This window comes from Nicotiana tabacum, chromosome 13 (assembly GCF_000715075.1).
Source record: "Nicotiana tabacum cultivar K326 chromosome 13, ASM71507v2, whole genome shotgun sequence".
Taxonomy (NCBI): Eukaryota; Viridiplantae; Streptophyta; class Magnoliopsida; order Solanales; family Solanaceae; genus Nicotiana; species Nicotiana tabacum.
In genome coordinates, this window is record NC_134092.1 from 50,597,500 (window position 1) to 50,612,527 (window position 15,028).

At 38.4% G+C, this 15,028-nt stretch overlaps 2 protein-coding genes across 2 annotated transcripts; both read left to right on the forward strand.

Moving 5' to 3' along the window:
* Window positions 1-4,046: 4,046 nt before the first annotated feature.
* On the forward strand, window positions 4,047-4,436 carry LOC142168118 (uncharacterized). Its single transcript, XM_075228779.1, has one exon. The coding sequence runs from the start codon at window positions 4,047-4,049 to the stop codon at window positions 4,434-4,436; it is 390 nt and encodes a 129-aa protein (XP_075084880.1).
* A 1,244-nt stretch (window positions 4,437-5,680) lies between these two features.
* On the forward strand, window positions 5,681-6,142 carry LOC107816345 (putative mitochondrial protein AtMg00820). The gene has a single exon (XM_016642048.1). The coding sequence runs from the start codon at window positions 5,681-5,683 to the stop codon at window positions 6,140-6,142; it is 462 nt and encodes a 153-aa protein (XP_016497534.1).
* Window positions 6,143-15,028: the final 8,886 nt, after the last annotated feature.

The following is a 15,028-nucleotide window of genomic DNA, read 5'->3' on the forward strand; positions in this document are numbered from 1 at the left end:
ACTGTGGCATTTCAAGACCTCCTTCGGTGCAAGCACTGCTTAGAGCCCATCTCGAGGCTCTTGTGAACTCTGAAGCACTGGTTTGGGTCTCTCATTGTTCTCTTCAATCACTGCTGTTTGAGCCATTGCTAAGGCCCTAACCTTTCTCATTACTTGCTCGCTTAATTTGCAATTGGTTAGTGCTCTTGATTCTCACAATTCTATTCTCTTTTCTTCTTGTGTTCATGTTCAATGTCCTGATATTATTTGAACTTATGTGAGCATCATAATGTTAACATTGTGTTACCTTTGTATGCCATTTTATTCGTTTAATACTATCCTACAATTCTAGTACTCTCTAGCATAAACCTGCCTAAGTCATGAACTTTAGAACATGTTCATTATGTGTAATTAACCTAGTTAATTCTTGACCTTCTAGGTTTGCCTAGCTATTATGAGTGTGAGTCCTGCATTTGTTGCCTGCTATGAGTTCACCTTTATGTCCTATTTTTTCATCAAGACCTCTCCATAATGACCTATGTTTTCCCATAATCTCAAATGTGCTAAGTGTCATGTCAAGCTAAGTGAATGCCTATAAGTCATTTGGATCATGCTCGTCAGTTTTGCCTGTTCTTCTGTGACCATGTCTTCTTTAGACTTCCATGTTAAGACATTCTTGTAAAGACTTGTTGGTTTTTCTCTAGAGTTAGTTCACAATCATGTCTCTCCTAGATTCACATGTTAAGGCTCCTATGTCTAAAGTTTCACTAAAATTTATTTTGGACCATGTTTGCTTTGAGTTCTTGCTTCGCGCATCTTCTGCTATCCTGTGATGTTCAAACATGTCGTTGTGAAATTGTTTCGATGTGTGCCATAGGTGTCTGTAGGAGGTTTTGTGCAACCTTGTTTGTATGCCTTTGTTTGGAAATATCTACTCTTTGTTAGCTATAGTATTAAGGTCTAAAATGCCTAAGTCTTGAAGTTGTTTGGGTGGCTTAATACATAGTTTGTCACTTGTATTGTTACGACTAGTTTGGTATTCGAATGGGTAAGCAAGGTAGTTGTTTTATTGTTTGGGCCTGACTGTTGGGCCAATTTTGGTATTGAAAACTGAAGCATATCGAATCGGAATATGGGCCTGCTCATCCATATAATGCTCCCAGCTTAGCTGAAGGCCCAGCTGCATCGCTGGGTTATTTTATATTTGATAAGTTATACAATTTTAGTTTTGATAATTTGTCAAACTTCATAGAAGAACCACATAAGGAACCTGATACATCTGGTTCCCTTGGGCTTATTATAACTTATTATATATTTGGTTTAATTCTCAAGGAAATCAGATAAGGGAACATCAGAGGGAACAAATGAGATCAGTTCCTCCGGTCTTAGTACAAGTCAACTTTACAATTATTTAAGCTTTTGCATTGTACTCACAATAGTACAACAACACTGTTGAAACTTGCTAGAGACCGGACACTCTCTTGCATCATCTTTCATGACCTCACATATATATTATCAACATGAGGCAAGGGTTTCATTCAACACTTGCAAACCTAAGTATTCATCCTCTCAAGTGTGCAGCCGCCCTTGTTTTATCAAGTGCATTGAAGAACAAAGCAGCTACAAAATAAAGGACCAGATCCCAACATTGATTATGTATTGTGTCCTTTAGTATTGTTGTGTATTTGTCTTATTTTATTAACTTGTAATTCCTAAACAACTTTTCAGAAGCATTCAATAGGACATCTTTTAAACCATTATTGTTTTGGTTGTTTCGACTAGAGTTAGTCAAGTGTGTAGCTTTGTAATAGAGTTATTACAAATAGGCTTACAACATAGTTCAAATAGGTGAGGGATTAAGAGGTTAATTCCTAGATTATAATAGGTTGTAATATGAAGTTTGCTCAGTTAGTGAAGTTGAAATTCTACTAGGGTAGGTCGTGGTTTTTAATCTCGTGAGCTGGGAGATTTTCACGTAAATATTGTGTGTTCTTTATTTACTGTTGTTTACTGTGAGAACTGATAAAGAACCATGTTCTCTAGACAGTTTGGTAGACCCTTAGTTTCTTTCAATTGGTATCAGAGCAGGTTCTTTCTTAAAGGTTAACACCTAGAAATAATTTTTATGGCTGCTCCACCAAACTTCAAAGAAGAGCAATTAACCTATAAACCACGAAGATTCAACGACCAATACTATAGTTGGTGAAAAACAAGAATGCATGACTTTATCATGGCTGAGGATTTCGAGCTATGAGATGTGATCCGTGATAGTCCTTTTGTTCCCATGAAAACTATAGGTGAGGGAACATCTACAGTCCCAAAGACAAGAAAAGAGTACAACAATGCTATAGACAGGCCATCGAGAGGAACTTCAGGGCAAAGAAGATTCTTGTTTGTAGCATTGGACCAGATGAATACAACTGCATCTCAGCCTATTAGTCTGCCAAATAGATCTGAGAAGCTCTCCAAACTGCACACGAGGGAACCACTTAGGTCAAGCAGTCAAAAATCGACATGTTTACTACTGAGTATGAGCTTTTCAAGATGAAGGAGGATAAGTCTATCGGTACATGCACACATGCTTTACCTCCATCATCAATGAGCTTCAATCCCTTGGAGAAGTCATCCCAAGAATCAAGCTGCTCAGGAAAATACGCAGTGTGTTACCTGGTTCCTGGGAGAGTAAAGTTAATGCTATCACTAAAGCCAAGGATCTGCAGAAATTGACCATTGATGAACTCATTGGAAATCTGAAAACCTATGAAATGAAGAAAAAGAAGGATCTTGAAAGAAGAGAGCCCAAAAAGGAGAAGAACCTAGTTCTAAAGGAGGACAACAGTGACTCAAGTGGTAATGAAACAGACATGGCCTATCTTACTCGAAGATTCCAGAAAATGGTTCATAAAAATGGATAAATTCCTAAGAGAGGCATCTCTAGGAGAAATACCAAAGGAAATGATTGCTATCACAAGTGCAGAAAGCTAAGACATTTCATCAAAGAGTGTCCTCTTCACAAGCAGGACCACTACAAACACAATGCTGACAAGGTAGTCAAGAGGAACCCGGTCCCTGACAGAAGGTTCAAGAGAAGAGATGCCGCTAACAATGTTGTAAAGCAAACACTGGCTGCCTGGGGAGATTCCTCTAGTGAATCTGAAGGTGATGATGACCAAGAAGACACTTCCATGATAGCTGTTGAGAGAGAGTCTATAAAGTATGATTCCATAGTTGCACTCATGGCAAAATATGAGGATGATAAAGATAATGATGATGCGGTAATTATTTTTGATGTTCAAAGAAACTTAAAAACTTACTCTCAAAAGAAACTGGTATCTTTAGCAAATATTTTAATTGATGCTTATCACAACCTCATTAATGATAAAAATGCTTTAACTAAGGAAATTAGAGAAGTAGAATAAGAGAGAGATGATTTGGTGGTTGTAATTGTAGATATGAAAGAACAAGTGGAAGAAATAACGAGAGAAAACACCCTGTTGAAAAATCAAATGGAAAAGTGGATGAACACCCCTAAGGGAAAAGAAGTGGCAAGTGAGGACAACTTAAGCTTGAAAGTGAACTAAAAAATGTAAAATCAAGTCTAGTTACTGAACTTGAAAAGAATAGACAACTTCAGGAGGAATTAAGCAAGATTAAAAATTGATCTAGATAAACCTCCGATACAATCACTTCTATGTATAAAAGTAATAGGGGGAACATGTAGGTAATCGGGTTTCATACGGCTAAAGCTCCCTATAACCCACATAGTAAGTATGTTACTATGACTGATAAGTGGCTTCGTACTCATTGTGGTCAAACTGGTCATTACAAGGACTTTTGTAAAGACAAATTTGAGTCCCAACAGAAAAACAAAGTTTTTGTTGAAAAAGTACCCACTACGAAGGAACCTGGTTCTCTGAAAAATAAATATATGATGCTTGCATGGATAAAAAGAAGTTTGATTCACCCATTCTATCATTACAAGGGACCCAAACTCGTTAGGGTTCCTAAGTCTAATCCTTGATTTTCTTGTGCAGGCAGAAGTGAGGGAAATCAGTCAAAAATAGTACATGGATAGTGGCTTCTCTAAACACATAACTGGAAAAATGGATAATTTCCTCTCACTCAAGGCCCTGCAAGGTGGGAGTGTATCCTTTGAAAATGGCAAGAAGGGATACATTCTGGGCGTGGGAAAGATTGGCAAAACACTCTCCCACTCAATTAAAAATGTGTACTATGTAAATGGCTTGGAATGCAGCCTGTTGAGTTTCTCTCAAATCTGTGACAAAGGAAACAAAGTGGAGTTCTTGTCAAAATCTTGTACTCTCACCAATCTCATAATTGGTGAAGTGGTTCTAATTGCAAAAAGGTTCAGGAACATCTATGTTGCAGAATTTGACTCTCTGAATGGTGGTGATCTTACACGCCTAAGTGCCATTGATGATGGTGCTGAGCTATGACACATAAGACTAGGGCATGCAAGTTTCTCTTTGTTGAACAAGCTGATCAAGAAGGACCTGGTTCGCGGGCTGCCGAAGTCAAAGTTCAAGGATCACAAAGTGTGTGATGCATGTGTGAAAGGGAAGCAAGTCAGATCCTCATTCAAACCAAAGAAGGAAATGAGCACCTCAAAGCCACTGGATCTTCTTCATATGGATCTGTGTGGACCTATGAGGATACCTAGCAGAGGAGGAAATAAGTACATCTTTGTGATTGTTGATGACTATTCCAGATCCACATAGACTTTATTTTTGAGGACCAAGGATGAAACCTTTTCAGTTTTTGTTGCCTTTGTGAAGAAGATTTAATTGATGATGGACTATAATATTATTATCAGATCTGATCATGGCACCGAATTTGACAATGCCAAGTTTGATGAATTCTGTGCTGAAAATGGTATGTCATAATTTTTCTGTTCCCAAAACACCTCAACAAATTGGTGTTGTGGAGAGGAAAAATAGAACTCTCGATGATATGGCTAGAACAATGCTGATTGACAGTGGTGTGCCAAAGAGCTTTTGGGCTGAAACAGTAAACACTGTCTGCTACTTGATTAATAGGTGCATGATCAGGTCCCTGCTTGACAAGACTCCTTGTGAACTGCTCAATGGGAGAAAACCAAAGCTGACTTACCTAAGAGCGTTTGGATGCAAATGCTTTGTTCTCAACAATGGTAAGGAAGCATTGGGAAAATTTGATACAAAAAGTGATGAAGGAAGTTTTCTTGGTTACTCCTCTCAAAGCAAGGCATACAAAGTCTACAAAAAAAGAACTCAATGTGTAGAGGAAAGTGTGAATGTAATCTTCAATGAATCTCACCACTCAAGTGGGAAGGATTCACATGATAAGGATGATCAAGACAAAGATTTCTCAAAAGTCCCTGGAGAAGCCATAGATATAGCAAATGGGAAGATAGACCAAATGAGTCAAGTGAAGGAGGTAGGTGAATAAGATACAACAGAATCTCCAGCTGAAACAGAGGAACCTAGTCCCTCTATCACCGCAACTGAAGTTGACAATAGGGTTGCTGATGTTATATTAGGTACTCCTGATGCAGAACAAAGAAGTGGCATTCATACTTCCGTTGATGGCAATGATGGGTCAAATATGGAAGAACCTGGTTCCTCACACTCTGAAGTTTAGGTGTCTGAATGGAAGGACTGGAGTTCACATCCTTTTCAAAATGTGATCACTCCTTTGGACTATGGTATTCAAACTAGATCCAAGGCAAAAAATATGTTTGCCTTCTCAACTTTCTTGTCTCAAATTGAGCCAAAAATATATTAAGGAATTATTGAAAGATGATGACTGGATTACTGCTATGCAAGAAGAGCTTCATCGGTTTAAAAGGAACAAAGTGTGGCACCTGGTTCCCCGGCCCTCAGATAGAACAGAGATTGGAACCTGGTGGGTGTTCAGAAATAAACTTGATGAGTTTGGCAATAAAACAAGAAATAAAGCTAGGTTGGGGGTTCAAGATTACAATCAAGAAGAAGGTATTGACTACTATGAAACTTTTTCTCCTATTGCTAGAATGGAAGCCATAAGAATTCTCATTGTATTTGCATCTCATATGGAAACCAAATTGATCCAAATGGATGTTATGAGTGCATTTCTGAATGGATATTTGAAGAAAGAGGTTTTTGTCAAGCAGCACTGGATTTGAATGTCATGAACATCCTGAACATGTCTTTAAGCTCGACAAAGATTTATATGGATTGAAGTATGCCCCTCGTGCATGGTATGGTAGATTGTCCATGTTCCTTCTTGGGAATGGATTCACTAGAAGGAAAATTGACAATACTCTATTTTTAAAGAAATGAGGGAGAAACCTGCTGATTGTGCAAGTTAATGTTGATGACATCATTTTTAGTGCAACAAATGATTCCCTTTGTGAAGAGTTAGCAAAACTCATGGGAAGTGAATTTGAGATGAGCATGATGGGGGACTAAACTTCTTCCTTGGGCTACAAGTAAAGCAAACCTCAAAAGGTACAATGATAAGTTAACAGAAGTACATCAAGGAGCTGTTGAAAAGATTTGAAATGGAAATCGCAAAGACTATTGGTACTCCCATTTCTACTGTTACTCATCTATACATGGACGAACCTGGTTCCCCTGTAAATGAAACAATGTATAGGGGTATCATTAGATCTCTTCTATACTTGACATCCAACAGACCTAACATTGTGTTTAGTGTTGGGTTATGTGTTAGATTTCAATCAAGTCCAAAAGAGTCATTTGAAGGCTGCCAAGAGAATCTTGAGGTATCTCAAGGGAACACAGGACCTGGTTCTCTACTATCCGTCAAGAAATAACTTTGACTTAATTGGGTATGCTGATGCTGATTATGCTGGATATTTGGTGGATAGAAAAAGTACATCTGGAATGGAACATTTTATGGGGTCATGCTTGATTTCATGGGGTACAAAGAAACAAAACCATGTGGCCCTCATGTAGAAGCTAAATATGTGGCAATTGCTTCCTGTTGTGCCCAACTACGGTGGATCAGGCAATAACTAAAATATTTTGGTGTGTTTTCAGACCGTGTGCCATTATTATATGATAACACAAGTGCTCTCAATATGGCAAAGAACCCAGTCCAACATAAGAGGATAAATCACATTGATGTGCGATACCGCTTCTTGAGAGATAATGTTGAAAAAGGACTCATATGTATAAAGTTTTGCAAAACGGAGGACCAGGTAGCATATATCTTCACCAAAGCAGTGAGAAAAGAATATTTTGAAAGAAATCGTCTGGAGTTGGGTTGATCAAGCTGAACTGAGAACCCGATCGCTCGATGATTGGCTATGAAAGCATAGTAAGGTAAAATGCTAAAAAGTGTTTTCTGGGACTTCTATCTCAATTCTATACCATTACAGGTAGACATGCATGGCAAATTTAGGACAAACAAGTGCCAAATGACATTGAAATTTTTTGGAAGTTGATGCTCAAATTTTCAAAATTTGTCAAGGAACCTAGTTCCTATGACTCAAGTTAGTAGTTCCTCTTACACTTATATGCATTTTGAACTGATAGAGTGCCACGTAATTAATTGCCCCCACCTTTTCTAATATCTTTTGATCCCAAATGTTGCATCCGTTACAAATCAACCCAATGACCCGTCTCTTCTCTCACACCAGTTTGTAACCAGTCCCCCCTTTCACCTTATATACCCCAAAAGTCAATCTCTCTCCTCACTTTCTACATCGAACACAATCTCTTCTCCCAAACCCTCTTCTTCTTGTCTTCTTGCTCTCAAAATCGAAAATTACTTCACCACAGATTGTATCTTCCAAAGCCACTAAAGAAAATCATGCTCTGTCTCCATCTCACGAGGCACCTCCATCCGGATCTGAGCCAACAATCTCATCCACAAAATCCCCAATTTCTACCCACTCACACCCACAATCCCCTCTCCTACATTATCTGGTTCTGGTCCCCATCACATCCATAAAAGTCAAAACCCCAAGAAGTTTGTTGCATCTCCATCCGCTCTTGCTGACAAGGTGGACTTTGAGAAAATGATATACGCCTCTAAATTTTTACAAACCACTGAATAAATAATGGAAGGGGATGAAGGAATTGAGGTTTCCAGTTAGAGTTCCGTAACAGTGGAAGTGAGTATGAATGAAGAGTTGAGTTCCCATCTTGCTGAGGGGTCGCATGAATTTAAAACCTTTAGTTTCAAAGTACTGAAGGGGTTGTCTGTGCCTCAGGTAATCTTCCATATTGTCCTCTTGATACAAAAGTCTTGGGTACTGAGGGTGACAGGGATACGGGTAAGGTACTTAAAGCAGGCTCTAATTTTTCTGAAAAAAAGAGCCTGATGCTATAGAGAGGTTGGCTGGGGAATCTTTTACCGATGGTGCTGGTGGTGAGACTCAGGGGGAACCAATGGGTCAGGGAGAAAAATAGGCTAATGGGGTCCAGGTGCTTCAAAGGGAACAAGTATCGGTCAGTACTACAGGGGAGCTTAGAGAGGGACCTAGTTTTGCTTCCCAAGAGGAGTTTTTTGCTCCTACTTGGGATGAAACTCCTAATTCTACAAGACAGCCCCTGGATACTGCTGACCCTACCCTATTTGATCACCCTGTTATAGTTTCGTTGGAAGTTTTTTACCTTGAAATGAAGTCAGTGTTTGAGGGTGAATCTGATGATACTGAGGATGACCTTGATGATTTGATTGTAGCATAGTTGATAGTTGCTAGGAGTGGTAGGAAGGCCATAAAGGATTCTGTTCCAAAGCGCCCCACCACTAGGCAGTAGAAAAAGGCGGCACTTAACAGTGCCTTGAAAGTGAATAAGGAGAAAAATAAGAGAACGAGGCTTGTAAAAAGTCAGCTAATTGATGTGGTGGAGGTTGATGATGAGGAGACCGTTAAAGAACCTGCTCCTCTCGTCAGGAAAACCTCAAAGAAATCAATATATGTGAAGCAGAAGAAGGACAAAGATGAGGAGGTTGAGGAGGAAGAAAGATTGGAGAAGGAGAGAGTAAAGAAGAAAATGCCTCTCAAAAAGAGCAGAGTACTAGTGAGGAACCTAGTTCCTCCAAAAAGCCAAGGGTAGAATTATCAAAGTTAGAGAGGAGGGAAAATCTAAAGAAGCAAAAGGTTCTGTGGGGTAGAGTGTTTGATTCTGAGATCCTTGATAGATCAAGGCATGAGGCAGCTGGTGGAGATTTGTAAATTCCAAAAGCGGACTCATCTCTTTGACATCAAGAGTCCAAAAGTGTATGAAGAGGAGGTGAGAAGCTTTTATGCTGACATGTTTGTGGTGGATGGGGATACAATTTGTTTTAAGGTGAATGAGAAGGACTTTGTGATGTATGAGGCTCTACTTTTTGAGATTTTTGGTGTGCCTACTGATGAGATGTCAACTGTAAAGGGAACCTGTTCCCCTAATTTTAAGAAATTGATCATCAAGTCGCGAGCTGTTCAGATGGGAGAAAGAGTGCACAAGAAGGCACTTCTACCATAATACCAACTGTTGTTTGAATTGGTGAACAAAGTGCTGCTACCTAGGGCTAAGAGGAGGTCTATTACCTCCAAAGCAGACCTACTTTTTCTGGAAGCACTAGACTTATACTCTTCTATCAATCTTCCTAGGATTATGATTGAGAATATGAATAAGGTGGTAGATTTCAAAGATGGTAACAATGGTCTCCCCTATGGGTTTCTCCTCACTAAGGTACTTGAACGCTTTGGGGTTTCTTTGGGAAAAGCATCTGTAGGGACTCAAAAGCAAATGTTCATAATGAATACCTTGGAGGAGTGTGTGTGTTGACAAGAAGGGAGGTATAGGAAGCAACTCCACTATCCTTCAGCTCATCGATTCTTAAGAGGCTGCAAATGAAGAGATTAAACATCTAAAAGCACAGAATGTCATTCTTGAGTCTAAGCTTAATTAGGCAAGCAAGGAACCTGGTTCCAGCAGTGCTCAAAGTTAAGAGATTGCCCGCCTGAAAGCTGAGAATGCTGAGTTGAGGAACCAAGTGGAGAACATGAAGGAGCAGCTGATCAACGATCAAAGGGCTGCTAATGCTCGAATGGATAGCCTCATCAAGGCCCTTGCTCCCTAATCCTTCATGTTCCCCATCCAGTGTCCCATATCTTACACCCTTGCCAGTCCTCTTCTAATCTTGTCTTTTTGTTGCTTCTCCTTATTGACTGTGGTACTTTAGTTTTTGTTTGAATTGTAATATTTGTGTAATTATGGTGCTACTACTCTGTTTTCCTTCTTTCCTTTAATTAATGAGCATCGTTGTCTATTTTATGCAATGTTATACTCTTGCATTTTGTTTTTAGTCATGCTTTAAAGGCAGGGAAGGTGAGGTGTCTGGTTCGTAGGGGGGACATGTGGAAATCTGGTTCTCAAAAGGGAATATCAATTCAAAGTTTGTCATCATCAAAAAGGGGAAAAAGGAAATTGATAAGTTGTGCGATTTTAGTTTTGATGATTTGTCAAACTTCATGGAAGAACCAGATAAGGAACCTGATGCAGCTAGCTCCCTTGGGCTCATTATAAATAATTCAGATGTCTGGTTTAATTCTCAAGGAAATCAGATAAGGGAACATAAGAGAGAACAGATGGGATCAGTTCCTCCGATCGTCGTACAAGTCAACTCTACATGTGTTAAAGCTGCTGTGCTGTACTCGCAATTGTGCAACAACACTATTGAAGCTTGCTAGAGACCGGACACTCTCTTGCATCATATAAAGTTTGCTCAGTTAGTGAAGTTGAAATCCTACTAGGATAGGTCATGGTTTTTAATCCCATGAGCTGGGAGTTTTTCACGTAAATATTGTGTGTTCTTTATTTACTGTTGTTTATATTGGGAATTGAGGTTCTCTATATTGTTTGGTGAACCCTTAGTTTCTTTCAATATTTATGTTTGGGCCTGTATTTTATTCCATTTGGTCTGTAATAACTTATAAAAAATGAATAATGGGGAAATTAGTGAAAGTGGGGACTGGGGTACTTTAATTATTGCATGAATGAGTAGAAAACATGCCTATAGGGTCTAAATGTTTATTTGCCATGCTCTATTCCTATGAACCATCTCTGACCATCGACTTCGCATATTCACCTAGAGAACATGATTTAGGGCCTTAACTAATTCTAATATCAATCCTGTCAATAAGATTTGCACTGCGTTAGAAAATATGCCTGTAGGATACAAAATCAAATTTGTTTGCTACTTGCTTAGCCTGTTTTACTTTTGCAGACAATATGCCTATAGGATTACGCTTGAGTAATCGAGACTGTTTACATTGATATCTCTTTCAACTGTATGGCTCGCCAAGAAATCATGGCTATAGGATCAAAGAAGCAAACTTGCGCCTGCCAACAACTTCACACCTGAAATCGTCTAAGTTTAATCATATAGAAATTATGCGTATAGGATTTAAACCATGTTCATCAACTGTCCATGTACGAATTCTAGGTCTGCTTACTTATAACTGGACGTCTACATGCCCCATCTAGTGAACATGCCTTAGGTTAACCAAATTGGAAAGGCAATTATTCGTTTAATTCGGATTAGGACAAATTCTTACTTGACCGTTCTGCCGTAGTTTGTTACTTGACAAAATATCTGCATATGCGCTTATGTGTGGAGGTAAACATGAGTCCCCTTTGTGCTACTTGCATCTTATATGAAGTCCCACTTGTTTCAATTACGTGATGACTAGTTTTCTCATTCTGAGCAGCCTAGTGTCAGTCTAGAACCACCCATATAATGGTCCAAAGCCTCTTGGACCAAAGGCACGGGACGAGTAGGCACACATAGGACGCGACTTAGAATTAAACTAGTGCGCTGTAGTTAAACAACTTAAAGATAGTGATCGGGTAGCAGATGATAGTCTGTGCTTGTTGAATAATATGAGCAACCCTTGTACTTTAAGGGGTTGCGAAGTATTATTTATATTGCACGAGGTGATCCTTTAGGCTAAATATATTAGGACCCCCGTGCATAATTATTCCTTGTATACTTGCTTGTTGAAACCTAGATTTGACTAAGCATTTTCTTGTAACCTCCAAAGAGTTGTACCAACTAGATTATTAATGGATGAATTATGCTTCTTTTCAACTGTCTCCTTTAAATTACTTATGAATGACTTCTTTACTTAATTACTTCACCTTGATCAACTAATCAATCATTCATATCCCTTATTCATGTATCTTGCATGATTACCTAGAATAATTATCCATAATTCAGTAATCCCCACATAGCTTTAAAATTCGGCCGGGAATCACAGTTGTGGACTTTGAAGAGTACCTAACCCCTTCTCTTTGAGGTAATTTGAGTTCTTATCTGATCTTTGGTGTAACGGTCTAGTTGAAATAGAGTTATCTGCAAATAAGTGCCCTAACGCACCTTAAAATCGCTAGGTGACGACTCTTCTCTTTTAATACCCATTTAAAAGTGTTGTCACATATCGAAACTTGATTTTGCGAGAAATATGGGGCGTGACACCCACGTGCTCAACTCGATACGTGTATCACCTACGCTCGTAAGGTCCAATGTTACATGGGTAATCACTTAACTCTAGAAGGACGGATCCATATCCAAGCGCCGCACAAAAGTTCATCGTGCCATAACATATCAATATTGCAATAACCGCACGAAAATAACCACCGTACCACAACAATATCAAGCCCCTCAAATGTCCAAATATGCCATAATCATATCAATCCGTACCAGCATCTCCATTTCTAAGGATGTATGAATATGTTCAAGAAAAAACCAATAAAATGCACAAGAACATAATAAAATAAAGACGTAGAAGGAATTATGACATAAAGTATGACTACGGGCAAAACAAGTGTATCAACATCTCAAAAATATCCCATCATGCCCAGATAATATGTTATAAGCTAAAACATGGTTTCTAGCATGATTAAAATAGACTCACATAGTCATATACTCAAATAAAACATAAGTCAAGAAGAACAAACAACTAAACAAGGCACAAATAAGCCTAAAACTGCCCCAAATATGGTATGCCCTTAGTTCATGTATATACGCTCGTTATCTCGCATATACATCACCCTCATATCATGTATTATGTCGCACATAAGTCCAATTTATAACATATTCCTCTTAATAAGGTTAGACAAGAGACTTACCTCTTTTCAAAACTGGTTCAACCCTCTAATACTAATTTTTCTTTACACTTTTCCTCCAAACGACTCAAATCTGACCAAAAAATACTTAACGGGATCAAATAAAGTTATAGAAATTAATTCCAAATAATAAAGCTTTATGTAACGACCCGACTGGTCCTTTTGAGTTCTAGCATTCCGTTCTGAGATTCGAGACCTTAAGTAGGTTCATATGGTACTTTATGACTTGCGTGTATGGTTGGTTTTGGTTCCGAGAGGTTCGAAAATGATTTGGAATACTTAGTTCCTAAATAGAAGCTTTAATTTGGAAGAGTTGACCAAAGTTTGACTTTTGGATAATTAGACTCAGAATTGGATTTTAATGGTTTTGATAGGTTCTTATGATGGTTTTGGACTTGTACGTATGTTTGGATTGGATTTTGGATGTTCCTAGAAGCATTTGACACCATTTGTCGAAAGTTGGCAATTTGAAGAACTTAAAAATTTATAAGTTTGACCAAGAGTTAATTTTGATGTTATTGGACTCTGATGATATTTCGAGACTTTGAATAGGTATATATACTTGAATTGAACTTGTGTGCAAAGTTTGGAAGTAATCCAAAGTGTCTAAGTGTGATTCGAACACTCCTTTAAAAGAATAAAGATTTAAGAATTTAAGAAAAATTCTATTGGGTTTGAGCCTCGATCCAGTGTGGTGATATTCTTGAGGGTGTTTTGAGCCTTTGGAAAAGTTCATATAGGGTATTTGGACTTGTCGGAATGGTTTGATGGAGTCCCGAATAGCTGGGGGAGTTTCGGCGCATTTAGGGCAAGTTTTGGTTTGAGTTGTTGAAAAAGGCTTTTTTGCAGTTGGCTTGACTTCAATAGATCATATCTCGAAATTTATAAAAAACCTTTTGGGATGAGGTTTTGATAAAATTGTAGATCTTTAATTCCAGTTTCTTGTGGTTCAAACTATTTGTCATTATGATATTTTTATAAAGAGTTATCGCTATTTTACTGAAACATAGCGGTGCAGATTTTGACAGGCAGTGCAACATGCGGCCCATATGTGAAATTTGCGGCGCGCATGTGCCACATGCAGCCCTTGGGGGCATTTTTGGTAGAATTTTTCAGAAACTACTTAAGGCCGAGTTTTGTGATTTTTCTTTCAACTTGCACTTTTGGAGCTCGTTTTTGAGAGGATTGAGGCTAGGGTTTCATCTACAAGCTTGGAGTAAGTGATCTTGATCTAAATCTATGGTATACATGAATATTTCACTAAATCTAACATCAAAACAAGAATTTACAAAGTGAAATTTGGGATTCTTGTCTACAACTTAAGATAGTGTATTTTGATGATTCGAATACCGGTTTGAACTCGAATGTAAAAATTATTTATATATTTGGAAGGGTTATGAGTCATCGGGATTTGATCTTAGTTGCGGGTTTGGACCATATGGGTCCATCTTGACTTTAATGACTTTTTTGGAGTTTTTTTAAAGATTGAAGTTTTATCGATTGGGTTGTTTCCTTTAGCATTTGTTGACTTATTTAAGTATTATTTGGCTAGATTCGAGTAGTTTGGAGGTAAATTCTAAATGAAAAGCAGTTTTGGAGCTTTCGACTAGCCCGAATGAGGTAAGTGTCTTGCCTAGCTTTGGTTTGAGAGAACTTTTCCTAATAAATAATATTGTTTGCTATATGTGGGGTGATGCATATGCAAGGTAACGAGTATATATGCGTATGCCATGGTTTTTCATGCTGGGGTAATCTAGGTTACTTTGCACCTTGTTGGATTGTGTGCCTTCTTGGCTTATGCTTTATTGATTTCTATGACAGCATGAGCACAATATCCATGTTAGAGATTATGTTTTAGCTTATGATTGCATGGTGAGGTTTGTCTTCGACCAAAGCTTCTAAGCCTTCACTTGTTTTTTTTG